This window comes from Capra hircus, chromosome 4, assembly GCF_001704415.2.
Source record: "Capra hircus breed San Clemente chromosome 4, ASM170441v1, whole genome shotgun sequence".
Classification (NCBI taxonomy): Eukaryota; Metazoa; Chordata; class Mammalia; order Artiodactyla; family Bovidae; genus Capra; species Capra hircus.
In genome coordinates, this window is record NC_030811.1 from 27,969,638 (window position 1) to 27,988,933 (window position 19,296).

The 19,296-nt window shown below is 43.8% G+C and overlaps 1 protein-coding gene across 1 annotated transcript in view; it reads right to left on the bottom strand.

The window, feature by feature from the left end:
- The window catches only part of SND1 (staphylococcal nuclease and tudor domain containing 1), a 420,683-nt gene that overhangs the window by 148,281 nt on the left and 253,106 nt on the right, over positions 1–19,296 (bottom strand). Inside the window, exon 15 of the mRNA XM_005679432.3 lies at positions 10,113–10,254. Coding sequence (XP_005679489.3) covers positions 10,113–10,254 — 142 coding nt within the window. The remainder of the gene's footprint in view (positions 1–10,112; positions 10,255–19,296) is intronic.

The following is a 19,296-nucleotide window of genomic DNA, read 5'->3' on the forward strand; positions in this document are numbered from 1 at the left end:
TAATCAGCAGCACTCACGAATAAGGCTAAACTCGGAGAAGATCTCAACAATTCGCTATCAAACAATGAGAATCAAGAGTAAAGAAGAGATAGTTTGTTGAAGAAGAGACTAAAATACCTCAGGGCCCCAGAGGAGTTATTTCTGCAGTCTCTGCACATACGACATCATTCATGAAGAAGGCAGAGGTACAAATATAGCATAAATGTCGTCTGCTCTAGCTTGTAATTTAAAATGCAAATGCTAATGAGCGAACTGGTGTATCAGTGGAGTTAATAACTGCATGCCTAGCACAGGGGCCGCATCCAAAACACACACAGAGAAGAGACAGACACCATGTTCCAATTTAAAAATAAAAACACCCAAATTAACCCTAGAAAAATCACTAGCAGATGTACAAGCTCAGGAAAAGGAGGCACACCAGGGCAGCGAAACGGGAACTTCTCTACCCGCCATAGACGAGCCAGTCCATTTAAACATCTTCCTACATACAGTGATACAGTGAAGGTAAGCACGGAGTTACTAGGGTTTATTCAGGACTGCTACTGTAAAGCGTGAGTGTAAGGAAAAACTACAGGGAATCTGAAAAACTTAGAAAGTTTCCACAAAGACCACTTAGAAGCCCAGAAGTCAACTTTGCAGGGAGCTGTAGGTCTAGACACCAAAGGTCACTGAAGACAGATGTATATCTTATGCATTTTTATCACAGGCAAAGGATGGTTTAAAAGAACCTGAAAATTTACCAGGCCTGGACTAAGTGGGCAGTTTAAATATATGGGGAAAAGCGCTAATGATAAAAAACCACAACTGAGAATGCAGCTGAGTCTCAGATGTCTTCTGCATATGAAAGGAACTTCTGTGGATTGTTCTTGCTCCTACAAGGTCTGAGCCTGGCAGCCCTACCCCAGGTTCGGGGACCGACCCCCTGGCACTGAGACCAGGCACAGCTCCCCGGGTTCCTTGCAGCCCCTTACGCTGCGGCCAGTGGTCCTATCGCGTCCCTAAAGTGGAAACCCACAGCACCCCTCCAGGGGCACCAGGAGAGTGCGCATGGGCTGGCTGCCCACACTGGACACCATGCGCTCTAATGCCCCTGTCAGTGCTGTTTACAGAAAGGGCCAGGCAGGGGCTCTGGCGAATCCAGCCCATTAGTGTGGGGAAGCCTCAGGAGAACTTTCCGGAAGGAACCCAAGGTGTGCAGAGACCTGGGGCTTGGGGGCAAAGACACTTTTCCATGATGAAGAACTTTTCTGCTTTTTAAAAATCCAGTCATATCTCCGTTTGAAAGGGGGATGTGAGAGGTGGTTCCCATAGCAACCAAGATTAAGTCTTACAGGCACAGTGAGCACTGTTCACCCCAGGGCTGCCCATTACCAGATTTCTAAGCATTTCCCTTTAATTTCAAATTACCACACCATTTACACTCCCTCTCCTGCATCCAAGGTCCTGCCATTTCCTACTCTTAGGCTGGCCAAATAGAGAACGCTCCCTCTCAGGGCGGGAAGAGTGGGGGACAGCCCAGTCCTGGGCACTGCTGCTGGCCACCATCACTACTATAGGGCTGGTGGAAAATGCCAACAGGCTGGGAAGATGGCCGTGAAATATTCACACTGAGATTTATTTTTCTGGGGACACCACAAGAACGGGATTAGAACGAAGGCATCTGGGCACAACCAGAACAGGAGCTGGTGTTGGACAGACTCCAGCAAAGAACAGCCACCAGAGTTCTGTGAGCTTCCCATTCCCTCCCCCCGTGCCTACCAGGTGGAAGGCAGCCGAAATAAGCTTTAACAGATTCAGAAAGAACCTTCCAGTAGGAGGAAAGGAGAAGGAATGGAAAAGGAATCCTTGGGGGAAAACTCACAGGTCTGACCCTTTTGTTCCACTCTACTGGCTCTCATTAGCTCTGCAGGGATAGCCTGATACCTCTGCAGGACATTCTCATCTTGTTTCATAGACATTGAGACCCCAAGGCAGCAAGAGGAAAAGGTGACATTAAAAGGCAGAATTAAGGGTTACTGAGGAAGTAAGGATTCTTTTCACTTACCTTTGACCTACCCACCCAGAAGCAATCAATGGGCTTATCCAGGATAAACAGATAAAACTCTTGAGAGTCCCTGGGACTGCAAGGAGATCTAACCAGTCCATCCTAAAGGAGATCAGTCCCGGGTGTTCATTAGGAGGACTGATGCTAAAGCTGAAACTCCAATACTTTGGCCATCTCATGCGAAGTGTTGGCTCATTGGAAAAGACCCTGATGCTGGGAGGGATTGGGGGCAGGAGGAGAAGGGGACGACAGAAGATGAGATGGCTGGATGGCATCACCGACTCGATGGACATGAGTTTGAGTGAACTCTGGGAGATGGTGATGGACAGGGAGGCCTGGCGTACTGCCATTCATGGGGTCACAAAGAGTCAGACGCGACTGAGCAACTGAACTGAATCTTTCTGACACGATCACAGAAGAACAATAATCTTACAAAAGGGTAAGGATTGTCCCTCCTATCCTTATACTTCTTACAAATACATTTCTCTTCATGTATGTGCATCTTGTACCTCGGTAGATACAAATACTTTGCTTGAAGGCTGGAACCTTATCTTACACGTTTCAATATTCCCAGCAAAGTGCCCAGTAGACATAAAAAAATTATTAAATAGCCATGTGACTGAATAACCCACAAGCATGAGGAGGCTCATTCTGGGGATGATTCACAATCTAAAGATGGAAGATAATCAGGCAGTAATCGTAGGCTTGCACTTCCATCCACGTGATCATGGGTGATGGTTTGACTGCAGAGATGGGGAGCTGAGGGCAGAGCTCTGAAGGCTCTAAGGCCGAGAAGGAGATTTATACACCCAGACAAAAGCAGAGGGAAAAGTGATGGGTGAATCCATTCGTTTCTTTAGGTGACTCTTCCTGATAACTAATATAGGCAAAGTTGTTTTGCCTACATGCATCGCACACAGATGGCCAAAAAGGTTAAAAAAGGAAAAAAAGTCCCAGATCCTCTTGGACACTCAATTGCCATCTCCCTTGGGAAGTCTTTCCCATTCCTCAATTAATTTTCTTTCCTCTGCACTCTCATGCCACCTGTACTCCTCACAACTCTATTCTGTTTTTCCCTGTTGCAGTTTTTTTTCCCATGGCTGTCTCAACTATTAGACTACAAGGCATTCAAGTAGGCAGAAATTATCTGATTAACTTAAGCATCAGCCACAACCTATCAGAGAATGCCTTTCTTTTAGTGGACTTGTAATAGAAATCTTGGCCTCATTAAGAGAGTCTCCCCAAACCTGTTTATTGTGCTAATTCCTACAAGTGACCCTTGAGGACCTTTGGATACCAACATAATTCATATAATTCACAATATTATCTTTAAAAGTGAAGAACTAGAACAGCCCTAGAAAAGCCTCATGCCCAGCTGCCCATTTCCTGTAATGGGACCCAACTGGAAACAAGTAGGCAGAGGAGACAGAACCAAATGGGCAAGTCCCAAGAGAAAGACTACCCCACTTTACAAATATCCATTAAGTTGCAATTCAATTAAAGTATCTGAAAAGAATTCATAAGTATCAGCAGACCCTGTAATTGCTTAATTAAGGATAGAAGCCTAGCAAACACAAGTACAATAACAGCCTGATTCATTAGCACCTCTGTGATAGCAGAATGGGATTTCTCACTTAAATATACACTGGCGTTAACTGTGTAATTTGGTTAGGAACTGGTAATCAATGGGGATCCACCATTCCTGGGGCCAGGAGATGAGGACGGTATTCCTGTTCACCTTCCTGCTCCTCTCTCATTGAAGTTCTGGCTCTGTTGAAACAGGCAGTTGATATTCCTATTAGGACTGACTGGAGAAGAGATGTTACAGAGAGAAGGAAGTGTGGTGCTCTGTTCAAAGGCATTCAAGGTGGAAGGACACACAGCCGACCCTTTAGCTCATCGGGCACATACATACCATCATTTATCAAACTCCAGACTTCTAGAAGCTCTCCTCCTTGCCTTATGACAAGGGAGGCAGTTTCAAGAGGACATTTGTAATCAAAGAGAAAATAAAAAATTGAAAAATGCCAAAGGGCAGGCAAAGAAAAGTCTCATTTTCTAGTCTTGTTTCATATGACTAGGTAACTGGTTAATTATAAGTCGCCTGCTGTGATCCATGTGGGAACACCCTGCCAGGTGGCTTGCCGCATTCTAGATGGTTTGTACTGTGAGTTCCACACCAGGAGACCGACATCCACTGCCCACCACACAGCCAAACCTGGACATGCTGCTGCCCTACCATTAAGACCTTGGGAATGTAAATGAGATGGGATCAGTGAGCTAAATATAGGGGTCCCCAACCTCCGGGATCTAATGCCTCATGATTGGAGGTGGAGCTGAGGTAGTAATAATAGGAAGAAAATGCACAATAAGTGTAATATGCCTTAATCATGTCAAAACCACCTTCCCTCCCCTCTTTCCATGGAAGAATTGTCTTCCAAAAATCTGGTCCCTGATGTCCAAAAGGCTGGGGACTGCTGAATTACAAGAGTCCAACTGTCTGATGATATTAAGACTTCTTAGAATATTTTGCACTGAAATTTCAAATTATTACTCTCTTCTCATTCAGGCATTTGATTTAATGACACTTTGATACCCGCTATGCTTAGCCAACAGGACAACTTCCTGAATTGTGCCCTCAGCATGACCCAGACAGCCCAGAGCTAAGAAAGTAATGCAAAATAAGGCACCGTCATACAAAGGTCACAGCAATAAGACACTCCAGAGCCCAATGGTGCTCTGAAATAAAAATGTGAATCATGGGCCAAGCAATCTGCCTCAGTGTCCCTTTAGACAGGTACTAAGTAAAGATGACACGCAGGACAAGTGAAAATGAACTAAAAATAGAGACAAGGTAAACTTGTTTCCCTGTGGCTCAGTGGATAAAGAATCTGCCTGCAATGTAGGAGACCTGGGCTCAATCCCTGGGTTGGGAAGATCTGGAGAAGGAAACGGCAACCTGCTCCAGTATTCTTGCCTGGGAAATCCCATGGACAGAGGAGCCTGGTGCGCTACAGTCCATGGGGCTGCAAGAGCTGGACACGACTGAGTGACTAATCCACCACCACTAGACTGCTTTTGTTCTAAAAGAAGATAGTGTATGAAGTGAAGTGAAGTGAAAGTCGCTCAGTCTTGTCTGACTCTTTAAGACTCTATGGACTATACAGTCCATGGAATTCTCCAGGCCAGAATACTGGAGGGGGTAGCTTTTCCCTTCTTCAGGGGATCTGCCCAACCCAGGGATTGAACCCAGGCCTCGTGCATTGCAGGAGGATTCTTTACCAGCTGAACCACAAGGGAAGCCCAAGAATACTGGAGTGGGTAGCCTATCCCTTCTCCAGCGGATCTTCCCCACCCAGGAATCAAACCAGGGTCTCCTGCATTGCAGGCGGATTTTTTACCAACTGAGTTATCAGGGAACCCATAAGATACGGTATGAAAGTGAAGTCACTCAGTCGTGTTCGACTCTTTGCGATCCCATGGACTATAGCCTACCAGGCTCCTCCCTCCATGGGATTCTCCAGGCAAGAGTACTGGAGTGGGTTGCCATTTCCTTCTCCAGGGGATCTTCCCGACCCAGGGATCGAACCCTGGTCTCCTGCATTCCAGGCAGACACTTTAACCTCTGAGCCACGAGGGAAGTCAAATTGGAGCTCACTGAATGCTGACAGATGAGGAGAAAGGATGCTTTTAATGCCCACAGAATGTTGGCCTTGTTAACATAGGACAAGGACTGCCCACGATTGCCTCAAAGACGGAAATAAGTGCTCCTAGGAGGCGGCCTCCGCAGTGGGTGGGGGACTTTGAGCACTCTCAGTTCTGAGGGGGTAAGGTCACCTGCTCTGCAACAAACCTGAGCCAGGTGCTGGGAGGACTAGAGGGTAAATGCTCTCAGGAGGCGCTGACCTGTTAGCTACAGCTGACTCTGCCTAGCCCCACCTGCTCTCCCATCTGACCAGGCAATCATTCCACATACAGGGGTGCAAGAACCGTGACAGAGGCCAGCTGGCTCAGGCCAAATGCCACTCCCTATCAAGCTGCGGGGCCGTCTGCCCAAAAAAGGCCACATGAAAACGGAAAGTGTTCACCCCACCTCAAAGTCCGGAGGGCTCTCCAAGAGGCTGGGAGTGATGAGACCAGCACATATGGGACTGCTGAACAACTCTCTCGACTTTCCCCTTTAGAATCACAACAATAACATCATTTCCATTAGACGCCATTTTTACTGGGTGCAGGGAGCGTTCCACAGAGAGCCACCAAGTTGTGTCACGTGGACCACTGTCCAGGTGAGCAGCTGGAAGGTGTGAGTGTCATGTCTGTTTACGTTCACATTCAGCTTTGGGGCTGGTTTCAGACAACCGAGGAGCCCTTCTCTCTAGGATCTCCAGCCATGTTCTCCATCTCATTCATTCTGTTTACACTGGGTCACTGCCCGATGGATGACTGACTTGCATCCTCTCTGAGTTCCTGCTCCTGAGAATTCAGACCAGAGCTTCTCAAGGTCTTGGTATCCTCTCACTTCATCTTTTTTATGTCCTTGCTAGCCAAGAAGACTTCGTTGAGTTTTACATTCTATAATTGGCACTATGAAGACAATAGGTATACTGAATAGCTTTTCTAAGTATTCATGTCATGTTCTGTTCTGATCCTAACCATTACAGTTTTTATAAAGGTACTCAAGATGCTGACATCCTTAGAATGACCCTTTAGCACTCAATTTTCTGCATTCCTTTTTCCATTCTGTTAGACTGTTATGAAGAGCTGTCTATTTTAAATTCTGTTTCTTCTTACCCACATTTACTCCCCAACTGTCTGTAATCTGCTAGCTGAATCAACCGTGATTAAAAAAAAAACAATCTGTGACTTAGTAATCGATCAGTAGTATAAAATAATTCCAAAGTTTTTACCTACTCGATCTTTTAAGGTAGAACCCAACACTTAGCTTCCAGAAGACTGCTCTCTCAGGATTCTCCATCTAATTCTCTGGACACTGACTATCTGTTCCAAGAACCTATTCTTAGTGTTGTCCGTGCTGGTGGACATCAAACTCTGCCCAATAACTCAAGCCCTGGGCCACTTTACTTTCTCTCCTGTATTCAATGTCACCCCCATCCTTGACCCCAAAACCCAAGTCATTCCCTGAATGAGGAAGTCTTCCATTCCTTCCTTCCATTCCTCAAGAGTTAAAAGCTCTTCTAACCTTTCCTCTCCTCTATCACCAGATTTTGGGCCTCTGTCCCTCTTGCTTCTTAATCACTCTCCCAGCCTCCAGCCTCATGTATTCTAACATATCTACCAAGAAAAACTGTCTTAACACCAAGTGTGAGCATGTCATGCCCCTAATACCTTAAACAGCTCTGAGGGTCCACAGCATGTTCCATGGAAGACTAGCTTCCTTCGGTATTTCCAGCCTCACCCTACTCTTCACTCTACACCCTAACAAAGGATTCGTGGTTCCCTGGACACATCAGAATATACTGTACCTCTACATCTTTGTACCTGCTGGTACCTCTACCTAGAATATTCCTTCTCCTCCCCTCTCATCCTGTCCTTACAACACTGCAAACTCCTATCTCCTTTTGAACACAGCCCAGATACACAATCCCTGACCTCCACCCACCCAACCATTCCCTCCTCTATGCTAGCTACTTCTGTGTCTTATAAATAATTCTATTTTCTTGCCTACCACCAAAAACTACAGTTTGTTCACATGCCTGTCTTTCCTCTAGAGTGTCTCAAGACCTAGGCCTATGTCTTTCCAGGATGCAGATTTCCTTGCTTCAAACTCAAAGAGGAAAGCCAGTAGCTCTTCTGTCAGTGAGCATTCTGCTAAGTCAGGAAGCAGCTGGGGCAGCTCCTTCTCTTGGCTTATTTGAATTAATGCGGTAGTCAGAGTCTCCTAGATACATACAGTGCACAACTGTGTCATTCCACACGGAGTTAAGAAAAGCTCTGGTTATGAATTCACTAAGTCTTTGTGAGGAGGGCAGGAAGGAAACATTTATTGATGATCTACTTTATGGCAGCATGCTCTGAACGTTTACACATCTCATTAAATCCTCGCAAAAATCCTAAAAGGCAAGAAATGCTCTCCAGTTAGCCAATGTGTAAACCAAGGCTTGAAGAGAGTAAGAAAAACAACAACAACAAACTTCGCTGAAGTCCCCTGCTCATACACAGCAGAGCCACCATTCAAACCGAGGCCTCCCTGCCTCCTCTCTCTCGCGACTCTTCAATGTTCTGTATCCCTGCCAGGATTCTAAACAAATCAGAAGATGCATAACACAACTGCATAGAGGATGGCAGGAGAGAAATGCAGAAGCTTATATTTTTATCAGGTATTAGCTTCTGTAATCTATCTTTCACTATGTAAGGTAACTCAAGCAATGCCTTTTGAATTGCTAAGGCTTAGAAGAATGCCAGGTACACAGGAGAACCGACAGACGCCAAGGCAAGTGATCAGGCTGCCTGTGTCTCAGCAAGGTACGACCAGAAGGTTCTGCACGAATACTCCAGCCAAGACAGGTCTAAAGCCCTGGGCTGGCTCCATTCAGGTGGTTTTAGGTTGGGAAGCCAGAACCTCAATGTTTTCTTTCCCCTAGAGATCTGTGGCCAAGTTTCCGGGAAAGAATAATGCTGTTTCTCTTTCACACCTCTGGGATCAAGCTCAACGCTGCCAAAAGGATGCTTTTGTTTTGCAGACAGTGAGCAAAGAATGAGCTGAATATTATACCTCAAACCCTGTAACAACAAGAATTTACTGCTAAGAAACTCCTCCATTACGAGAACCTTAATAGCTGTCCTGCCCCTCCGTTCACTTACAGCACACATGTGCAGACACGAAAGCACAGGCCTCCGGGGAGGTGTGGCTTTGTTGCAGCCTTCCTTTCTAGAGCTGCCCCTGAGCTGTGTATTATACATCCACTGGGCCCTTCAGAAGGCCTGTAGAGCCAGGCGGCAATCAGTAATATTGCAGGAGACTCAAGGAGCCACGAGGGCCAAGCGGGCAGCCGTGTGCTTCATGGCCACGTACTCAGGGAGTCACTGATCACACCTAATGATCCATTTAGCTGGGGTCTGTAGGAGACCCTTACTGGGAAAGACACTATCAGTGCCTTCAATAAAAGGGAGGCTGAGGCAGTGTGGCAGAGAATGGCAAATTCTACTCAGGAATTCGACAGAAGTAGGGCTGAGGCAACAGGACAGCCCTAGAGAAGGCAGCATGCGGCAGGTAAACACAATGGGATATGTCCTTTGAGAATGAGCAAAAGCTTGTGTGCACAGGTGCGGGGTGACCCTCTCCCTCAAAGACCACAGCCTCTGCAAAGTACTGATGGAAATAATTTTCTTGCCTGCCAGCAGGGAAATAATGAAGCCATCTGCTCCTTGAATGCATACATGTAAACTACTCATAGAGCATGGTTCACACATAGACTTGCTGGCTTGTGAAGTATTATTAGAAAAGATAGGGTAAGAAAGATGGACATTTGGTCAGCAAAGAAAAGGAGGAAGGCTTGGGACTTTCCTGACAGTCCAGTGGTTAAGACTGCCTTCCAAAGCAGGGGCTGCAGGTTCGATCCCTGGTCAGAGAGCTAAGATCCCACATCGTGCCTCCTGGCTAAACAAACAAAACAACAAAACGTAAAATGGAACTAATATTGTAACGAATTCAATAAAGACTTTAAAAATGGTTCACAAACACAGCAGGGCGGTCTAGCCCAAATGGCAGACACTAGCCATGAACACTCACTCTGTGGTGAACACTGTCTTAGGCCTGGAATTCCCTTCACTCAGGATGTGAGTACATATGTGTCTCATACACTGTCCTATGTGCCCAAATCCTGCGGCTGGCAGGAATGAGAAGCAGGATGGAACCAGTGCTGGGTCTGCAGTAACAGTAGGATCAAACTAGGAGCTCTGTGTTCATGTCTCCATCAGAGACTGAAGCACCCACATGGGCTCCAAGTCCTGTGGAAAACCCAGTGGGAAGGAGGGCATGTGACCTCCAGGGATGACTTCTGAGTTCCAAGAAGAATTTTCAGAACACCACATAACACAGGAGACTTACCCGCAAGCAAGAAGGTGATAAGGCAAGTTTCCTTTGGCAAATACAGCTTGAGACGAGAACCACTGAACACATACTCCACCACAGCTTCAGAACGACCTGCCCGCTGAAGGAAGGGCAGAAACTGCTTTGCTTTTTGGGTGTCCTGGGGGAGAAAAGAAGAACCATCAGAAAAATAATGGAATCAAGGTAAATGTTTCCTTTCTCTTTGGTCTGGGGCAAAAAGTCTGGCAGACCACAGGACGCTCGGCAAATAACCTTAGAATATCAGACATTTTTGAAACCATGACAAAAACAAGAAACCCATGTGACATTCACAGGAGACACACAGTTAATCGAAAGCTTCTAGAGCATTCTCAATGACTCTCTTCTCTCCTCTGTTCAATTACTAAAGCGTTCACTGGATATAAAAGACTTCCCTAGTGGCTCAGTGGATAAGAATCTGCCTGACAATGCAGGGGACAGGAGTTCCATCCCTGGTTCAGGGAGATTCCACGTGCTGCAGAGTAACTGAGCTCAAGAGCCACAACTATGAGCCTAAGTGCCGCAACCGCTGAAGCCCGTGTGCCTGGGGCCTGTGCTCTGCAGTTAGAGAGGCTAGCACAATGGGGAGCCGGCACCTTGCCACGAGGAGCGGCCCACGCTCGCAGCAGCAAAGACCTGGTGTGGCCACAAATAAACACACAATTTTAAAGAAATTAGGATGGTGGCTTGAAATGAGAATTTCACTCTTCTAGGACAGGAAGAGCTCTTCTTCCTCCTACAGAAAACTAAAGGAAAAGACCAACACCTACCATCTTCAAAGTTTAACCTAACCTTTAATGTTCAATTAAAAAAAAAAAGAAAAATAACATCCAGGTTCCTGACAGAGCCCCTAAATCCGTTTTCTAGGAAACCCAAAACAGCTCATTGTCAGTCTTTAATAGGCTGTGTTTTCCTAACAAGGAGGAGAGCGCAGCCTTTGCGGGGCCAATGGGGAGGACTCAATACTTCAAGCCCTGCTCTCTGTCTTTCCAGGGATGAGGAGGGACCGGGGCATGCAGCTCCTGTTCCCAGCCCAGGAAACCTGCAACAGCAGGATGTGATCCACAGGGACCAGAAAACACCACATCATGTCAGTACCAATAATTACAGAAATGATAAAAGCATGTGAAACTTTATAGGGGTTAAAAAAAAACTTTTCCCATGCATCAACCCAAAGTGTAAGCATCTACCCTCAGGAGTACCAACTCATGGACCTTCTGAACCTCAGAGCTCTCAGCTTCAGAGGAGCTTAGAGCCATCAAATCCTTTCAGTCTCTCCAGCTAATTAAACAGATGACAGAGTAAGCAAGCATCAGGTATCATGCGGCATTGCTGGGGGAATAGTCACTGGATGAATTTCAGAGGTTTGCAGCGTGGCCAGCAGAGCCCCAAGCTCCCTCAGAGGACAGCGAGTTTTGCACACTTGCCCAACTCAGACGACAGAAGCCGTCTGCACTCGCCAAGCTCTTCCTTCCTAACTCTGCTCCTAGCAACAGAGCTATTGTACCTAAATTAATGCACATTAGATAATGAAAATTTAACAAGCCATCAAGTATTTGAGAGTCTTCACAGCAGCCAAAGGGGCTCCTCTCATTCAGAAGCCATGAGGTAGGCTGGGATGAAAGCAATATTTATAGTAATGAGAGTCATCCTTCTCTTTAAACAGATTCTTGGAGAAAAGGAGAGACAGTCATCTATTCTCAGTGTTTTTCTAAGGGCGCACTGGTAAAAAGGTAAGGTAACAATGAGCTTTAGTGGGTTGGGAACTTCCCCAATGAACACTTAAACAACACACACTCTTCTATCTATATACAGTGGGAAGATGCTTTTCTGGCGCTTGGCTGAGGTCCAGAACAGTCAAGCAAGACAAATGCTCCACGAGAAGGAAGGTACCACCTGATTAAAACCCTTATGCATGCTAGTCTAAATCTGCGACGTTACTTCTGGGCTGAGCCAATAAGTCAACAACAATTATCAAATTGATTATCACAAATCATGAGGGAACTTAAGGTCTCTAAAGAGAAGGCCTTTCCCTGGAGACCACAGTAATCTACATTTTTCAAAAACAGACATTTGCTCATCACCATCTCTAAGATGTATTTATCTGAGAAAAAGATGCTTACGGGAATAAAACTGCACACAGACACGTACACCTCTAACGTTAATACTAAAAACGTAAGTGGCAGCAAACTCCTATTTTGCTAACGATTACCTAGTTTATCAAGGGATACTTACTCAGACAGAGAATCAGAGAGAAATGAAGGGGCCCTATTGTTAGCCATGTAAGACAGATACAGACAGATGGACCGATAAAAATAAAACAATGGATGTTCCTCACTCCTCCTAAGTCTCAACCTACAATTTAATCCTATTCCAGAAATACATGGGAAGAGAGCAAAGGGAATGTGGCATGTCATCGATTATGACGATGAGAAGTAAAAGCCAGCTGTGACAACGGAAGCCATGAAAGCAAGTTTTAAAAACCCATGAGAACTGGCCATGTCTCTTCCCAGAGGCAGAACCGTGAGACAGAATGCAGCCCTCCTCATCCTCCTGAGCAGGCAATATGCCCATGGACCATCCATTAAAGGAAAAGATGGAAATCTTGCCCAAGGTGGTAGAGTTTTTGAAATAAAAAATTCTTATAAAGTCAATTAAATTGAATGCAATCACCAGAAGATGTCATCAGTTTTTCGAAACTCACGTCACAGGCAGACAATGGTATCTGTCTTTCCTAGTCATCAAGCTCTTCCTTTGCTTGGCAAGTTTCTTTTCAATACAAAAATTCTCAAAACCTTTAGCATTTGTTTCAGTGGCTCAAATGAAAAGGTTGGAAAGACAGACTGACAAGTTCCCTCAAGTGATATAGTTATAAGTCATTCTCTGCGAATTTAGCTATGAAATTTTCTTTTTAACATTTTAGGATTTTTGCTTATCTTACTAGAAAATGGACTAAATGTTACGACTAAACGATTGCCTTCTTAAGAGCCTATGAAAGTACAGCAATGTGCTAGGCTCCAATACTCATTTCTAAAGGCTTCAGCAATAGGTAAATAAGAGAAAACATGATTAGAGCCCAGTTTAGGCCCTAATGAAGAGCTGAAGATGGCAGGTGGATCTCAAGGGCAGCCAAATGATAAAGTTGAAAGAATGTCATTGACATGACATTTAAAATTCTCTTCCAATAATTCAAAGCAGGACCTTCTAAGACTTGATGAAATGACAGATTTCCTTATAACTCCAAACGTATTTTTTTAAAATAAAGATTAATGACCTCAAATTTAAAGAAATAACATGGAGACTTAAGGCACAGGTTAGACTCTTAAATATCAAATATTTCTGTTTAGGAACACTGTTACAGAGATCCTCATCCTCAAGTTTTCTGTGGAGTAAACCAACCTCAGGCTGGTTTACATGAGGTCTGGGAATATATTTGCTGCAGCTATCACAGTTGAGTTAAATAGTCTCAAGGCTTTGAGAATGCATATGGATATATTAGCTATAGTTTTCTGTACTTATATTCCCTTCCACCAGTGTAAATAATCAAGAAGCAACAGTAGTTCTGACCAGATAAGTCTTCTTTGTTGCAGTGGTAATTTTCACATTACCTGTGCTCCAAAACAAACCAAACATTAAGTATTTTTCTGTCCTCCTAGAAAAGCTAATTTAAGGTTGCATTAGCTACATTTAACCTGCTACTGTGGATGGCATCTCTTTAAGGAATGTTTCTGCTTCCTCAATGCACCTTGAAATTGAGAAAGTAATGATGCAACAAATGTGCCTGGGGTGACTTCATTTCAAAGGATGTTAATATCTATACCTCAAATTTATAGGAGTGAGGTTCTGAAGGACCTGAAGAAAGGCAGGATGATCCTCAGGAGTGGGAAAGGTTATAAACACACCTTAAGCACACACTCCTACTCTGCCCTCACTTCCGATGGTCAGTCTAAACCTCTTGTAAACGTGGGTGCATGCGCCAATGCCTATAAAAGATCCCCTTCATCACTGAGACTGTAACTTACCTCTAACAAAGTACTTTGCTGGGTAAGCAAACACATGTTTGAAATTATTGAGTATAATGAATTACCAAGTTTGGGAGAGTGGGTAAGTTGTGGAGGGGGGTGGGGTGGGGAAGAGAACAAGGAAAGGAGAACCCTTACACAGCAGTCACAGGGCAGAGAGTCACAAGAACACTACTCACATAGGTAGGTCTGCAGTATCCTCAAAGAACAGAACTAAACACAAATCAACCTCTCTAAATTCTGGAACATGGATTTTGGTGGTCAGTTTACACTGGTTGCCAGCAAAGTGAAATCTATGATTTTTCCACTGAAAATAGCCACAGAGTAGGCCTTAACATGGGCCTCCCCGGTGGCTCAGTGGTAAAGAATCCGTCTGCCAATGCAGGAGACACAAGTTTGATACCGAGGGTAGGAAGATCCCCTAGGGAAGGACTCCAGTACTCTTGCCTGGAGGATTCCATGGACAGAGGAGTCTGGTGGGCTACAGTCCATGGGGTCACAAAGCATCGGAAACGACTGAGCGACTGAACAACAAGGCATAACATAGCTGGGACTGGTGAGAGGCAGACAGCACAGCACAGGGAAATGGGAGTGAGCAAACCTATTAGTTAACAATTAACCACTCAGGATTATCATGTGCAAGTCTCAGATGGGAACTGTTAATAATGAAACTCACTAATTAGTTCTCATCATCACAATCACTCTTTGATTAACATCATAGGAAAAAGAACTAAAAACAAATACATGCAGAGCTTATAATAGTACCATGGGGGTATTCAACTCCACAAGCACTTGGGAAACTGAACTCAAACATGATGAAGCCTCTTGCAGGTACAACTGCGTCCTGAACTGCCCACTCCAGCAAACCAGGGGGGTTCCCCCTCCAAAAGAGCTGACAATCCTGTCTCTGCAGGGCTAACCTGAGGCTAAAGGACTCAGGAACACAAAGCTGTTCGGGTCCTTAATATTGAAGCAGCAAAGGATCTGGGTACAAGTGGACAAATACAGAGAGAATAAAAGAGAACATGGAAGTCAGTTCTAAGGTTACTGAAGCAAATATACACCCTCGTTTTAAGCTGTACTGTGCTAACTTCTCATCGTAGGTATCCCTGTGTTCAGGGCACTCCAGCCCAGAAGAATCACCTCTGCAATCACACAGCAGGCAGAGCATAACCACATTCCTGACCAGAAAGGCAAAAAGGAACTCCATCACTCCACACTCCCTCCTTCCCAACGCACAGGCTCCAGGGCCCCATATGATCTTTCAATTCACAGAAGGAATTTATGATTCCCTTCAAGAACCAGCTGTCTAGCGAGACAATCTCCTGACATCAGTGGCACCCTGGGAGGGGACATCTGGGAATGCCCCCAGCTCTAGCGACCACAAAGTTCCCCTTCCCTGGCTGGTCTGCCATGCTTCATGGTGAAGCGGCTGTAAAGGGCGCTGGTGGAAGGTATAAACAGCAGTGAGATGCAAGTTTACCAGGAATGAAGTGAACACAGGAGAGAACTCTAGAAACAAAACCACTCTGACTGGAAAAACAATCTAAGAAACTACGTACACTACCAAAAAAAAAGGTGTTGCAGCTGGGCCATCAATAATCTCTCATTAAGTGTTGTCTGTGGTTTACAGTTTCTCACAGTGTTTAGTTAGCTGGCACAGCGCCTCACTCGGGCCTTCAAAGTGTTGGAACGTAGGATAAACCATGTTTCAGGCTCTGGGCTCCATTCCTGGGAGGAATGAATCAAGAGGACATTTGCAGGAGCACTAAGTTGGACGAAAGCCCTAAACTTGACAGGCTGCATTCTATTGGTAGCACACTCAGAGAACATGACCTTCGGTTTCCTTCCTTGCTTCAACTTCTTCACCAATTAGTAAGAGAGGGCAGCCTAAAAATCAGAGACCAAACAGCAGAAGGAGTCTGTGGGGTACACTTACCCTGCTGGAAGAAGGACACCTCCTTTGTACCCCGCCAAGGTCCTCCGTGGTGGCTCAGACGGTAAAGCGTCTGCCTACGATGTGGGAGACTTGGGTTCCATCCCTGGGTTGGAAATATCCTCTGGAGAAGGAAATGGCAACCCACTCCAGTACTCTTGCCTGGAAAATCCCATGGATGGAGGAGCCTGCTAGGCTACAGTCCATGGGGTTGCAAAGAGTCGGATATGACTGAGTGACTAACCTTTCTTTCTTTTCTTTGTATCCCCAACATGGAGGGGAAATTTTCTCTACCACCAGACATGAAACACTGAGGATATGTCTGCCCTCTACAGCCCTGCAAAAAACAGGAGTCTGGATATTTTTATTGGGTTGGTTTTGCCCACCATCTGTTTCTGTTCCATGAAGTACAACACTGAGAAAAGAAAGCGGGACTTGGCAAATGCTAAGAAGAAAAGACACAATCGTGTTTAGGATGAAAACATGCAAAGTAGCATTACAACAATCATAGCAGCCCAATTAAAAGAAAGTAAAATCCTATTCCAGAAAGAGATTAGAGGACTCATAGAATATGGTCAGAATTTCATTTGTCATCACCCCAAGCCAAAATCTCCAACAGGGGACTGGATAAGCAAATTGTGGTCCACTCACACAATAGAATACTACTCTGCAATAAAAAGAAGGTAACAACATGGATGAATCTCAAACACATGATTCCATTTCTATGACATTCTTGCAAAGGTTAAACTGTAAAGACACATCACAGATCACTGGTGGCCATGGACCAGAGGAAGGACTGGGAACTGACTCCAAAGAGGATGGAAGAATTGTGTGTGGGGGAGGTGGGAAATGATGAAAGCCTCTTATCTTGACCGTGGCGATAGTTACATGTATACATGTTTATCAAAAGTCCATTTACACCTAAATTAAACACACACACACACACACACACACACACACACACACACACACAGAGGGAACTCTACTTAATGTTCTGTGGTGACCTAAATGGGAAGGAAATCTAAGAATGAGGGGACTTATATATACATATAACTGACTCACCTTGCTATATAGCAGAAACTAACACAACATTGTAAAGTTACTGTGCTCAAATAAAAATAAAACACCAACAATGAAAAAAGAAAAAAATGTCTTGGGTAGGTAGACTAAGCAAGATTTTCATTTTTAACTCGAGAAAATTTTCTTAATCAACTAGTTTATATGTATTTCACAGTGAATAACAAGTTCAAAATTCAGTACTCAGTAATTATATTTTAGTGGTAAACCACTTTAGCTAGTCAATGCTTTGAAGTACTTTTAAAAATTTAAACTGAAAATAGTTTGAATGAGAAAGCAAAAGGTTAGACGACCACAGAAAAAAACTTATGTTTCCCAAAAGCACCCTAAGAAGTATCAGTTCTCAGGCAATGGCTAAGAGTAAGCATGATGCCATCCTCAATTGGGTATACAGAGGAAATGTTCTACTCAAGCAATGAAAAGAGTACTACTAAGTGCATACGTCTATTGACATTTCTTTTCTACCTTGAAATAAAATCATTCTGTGATCTGGCTTAACGTGCATAAAATAATACACAATTCCCAATCAAATGAACATTCTATATAGGCTCAGAGGTAATTCTTTTACTGAAATGACTTTCAGTTTCCCAAATTTAACTGGCTGAAATTATGCTGTAAGAACCATTCAATTTAATCTTTAGAAATGAAGTCACAGCCTTTGAGAGGAAAAACCTGCATTTGATCACCAACAGGAAATACAATGCCCTTGGTTATTAAGACCAAAAAAAAAAAAAAATCTGCTTCTAAGTTTAGTGTATAGAAAGTGCAGTTGATGATATCTCTATGCCTCAGACAAAAAGAGTAGAGATAAGTCTACACCTACGTAGGATACGGTATCAACTATAAGCCTGCTCTCTTCCTATTTCAATTCTCTTTCTCTAGCATGGATAACCAAGGCAGTGACAAGCCACATCTCTGCTCCGGTCTGCCAATCCACAACTGTCTCAGAGTTATGGCTCATAATTTGTGGTTTTCCAAATAAACTCCATGTTCTTCCCACCCACTACTTCACCCAAACTACCCCATCCCCATTTCTACAGATTCTAGCTCTCCAACAGATGACTATTACAATCCTTGGTTAAAGAATTCAGTGTTTCTCAAATCATGACTTTTTAAATTCCAGCTCTCCCTGGAGTGATGCCGTCCTCCTACTGACCTCTGCATGAACGGTGGCCCGTGGCGCCTGATACACAGCAGATGTCCTGGGCTGACCTTGGAAATTCCCTTCACATCCTTTCCTAGGCTGTACTGCCTGAATCCATGTCTTCCTCTTTAAAAATCTTCCTCCTGACAACCTTTTCCTTTAAAAAAGAAATCCTATTCTTCTTTTATGGAGCAAATGTTTTATCTTAGGTCAGGTAAGTAAATATAGGATTGCTTTTGTAGATTTTATTTGGGTAAAAGACTATCCATGAGAACTTTGAACAACAGATAAATTCTTTTCATAATCCATGAGCACAGCAATATACTATGTTTCTGACACCACTGAGTGCTTTAGTTATGATACGAAGAAAGTATTTTATTATGAAACAATTATATTTGCTCAAGAATATGGACACCAAAGATAGTGGTCCAAAATTACCAATTTATAACAAAAAAATGTTTAAAGGGGAAAGCATATCTTCCCATTATTTTCAGGCTAATTATTTCTCAAAAAACATGTAATTTAGAAATTGTAGAAAAACAAAATTATAGAAAAACCAATTTATATCAAATAGATGATTACAGTGATAATAGTTTAAAGGTAGTATTCTTATTTTAAATTGTTAAAGATAAACACAAGCAATGGGGATATGAGAAAAGGGCCATTTAGATTTTTAACAATGCTGCTGTTACTTTTCTAAGAAAAAAAGAATTACAAGTTATAGGAATACTACAATAACCATCTTGTACATTTCCAGAAAAAGGACATGAGAATGGTCTAAAAACATAGCTTATACATGGTATGTGACCGTGTGAGTATAGAACAAAGCACATCAACCAGTGTCTGTAACTGAATTATCAATTACGAGGCTATGATTAAAAAGTAACACACAGGTCTGAACACAATTTAAAAGAAAAATGTAGATCAATTTGTATCACTTCTGAAGTCTCTATATGCAAGAGGTGAGAATTTATTACAGAACCA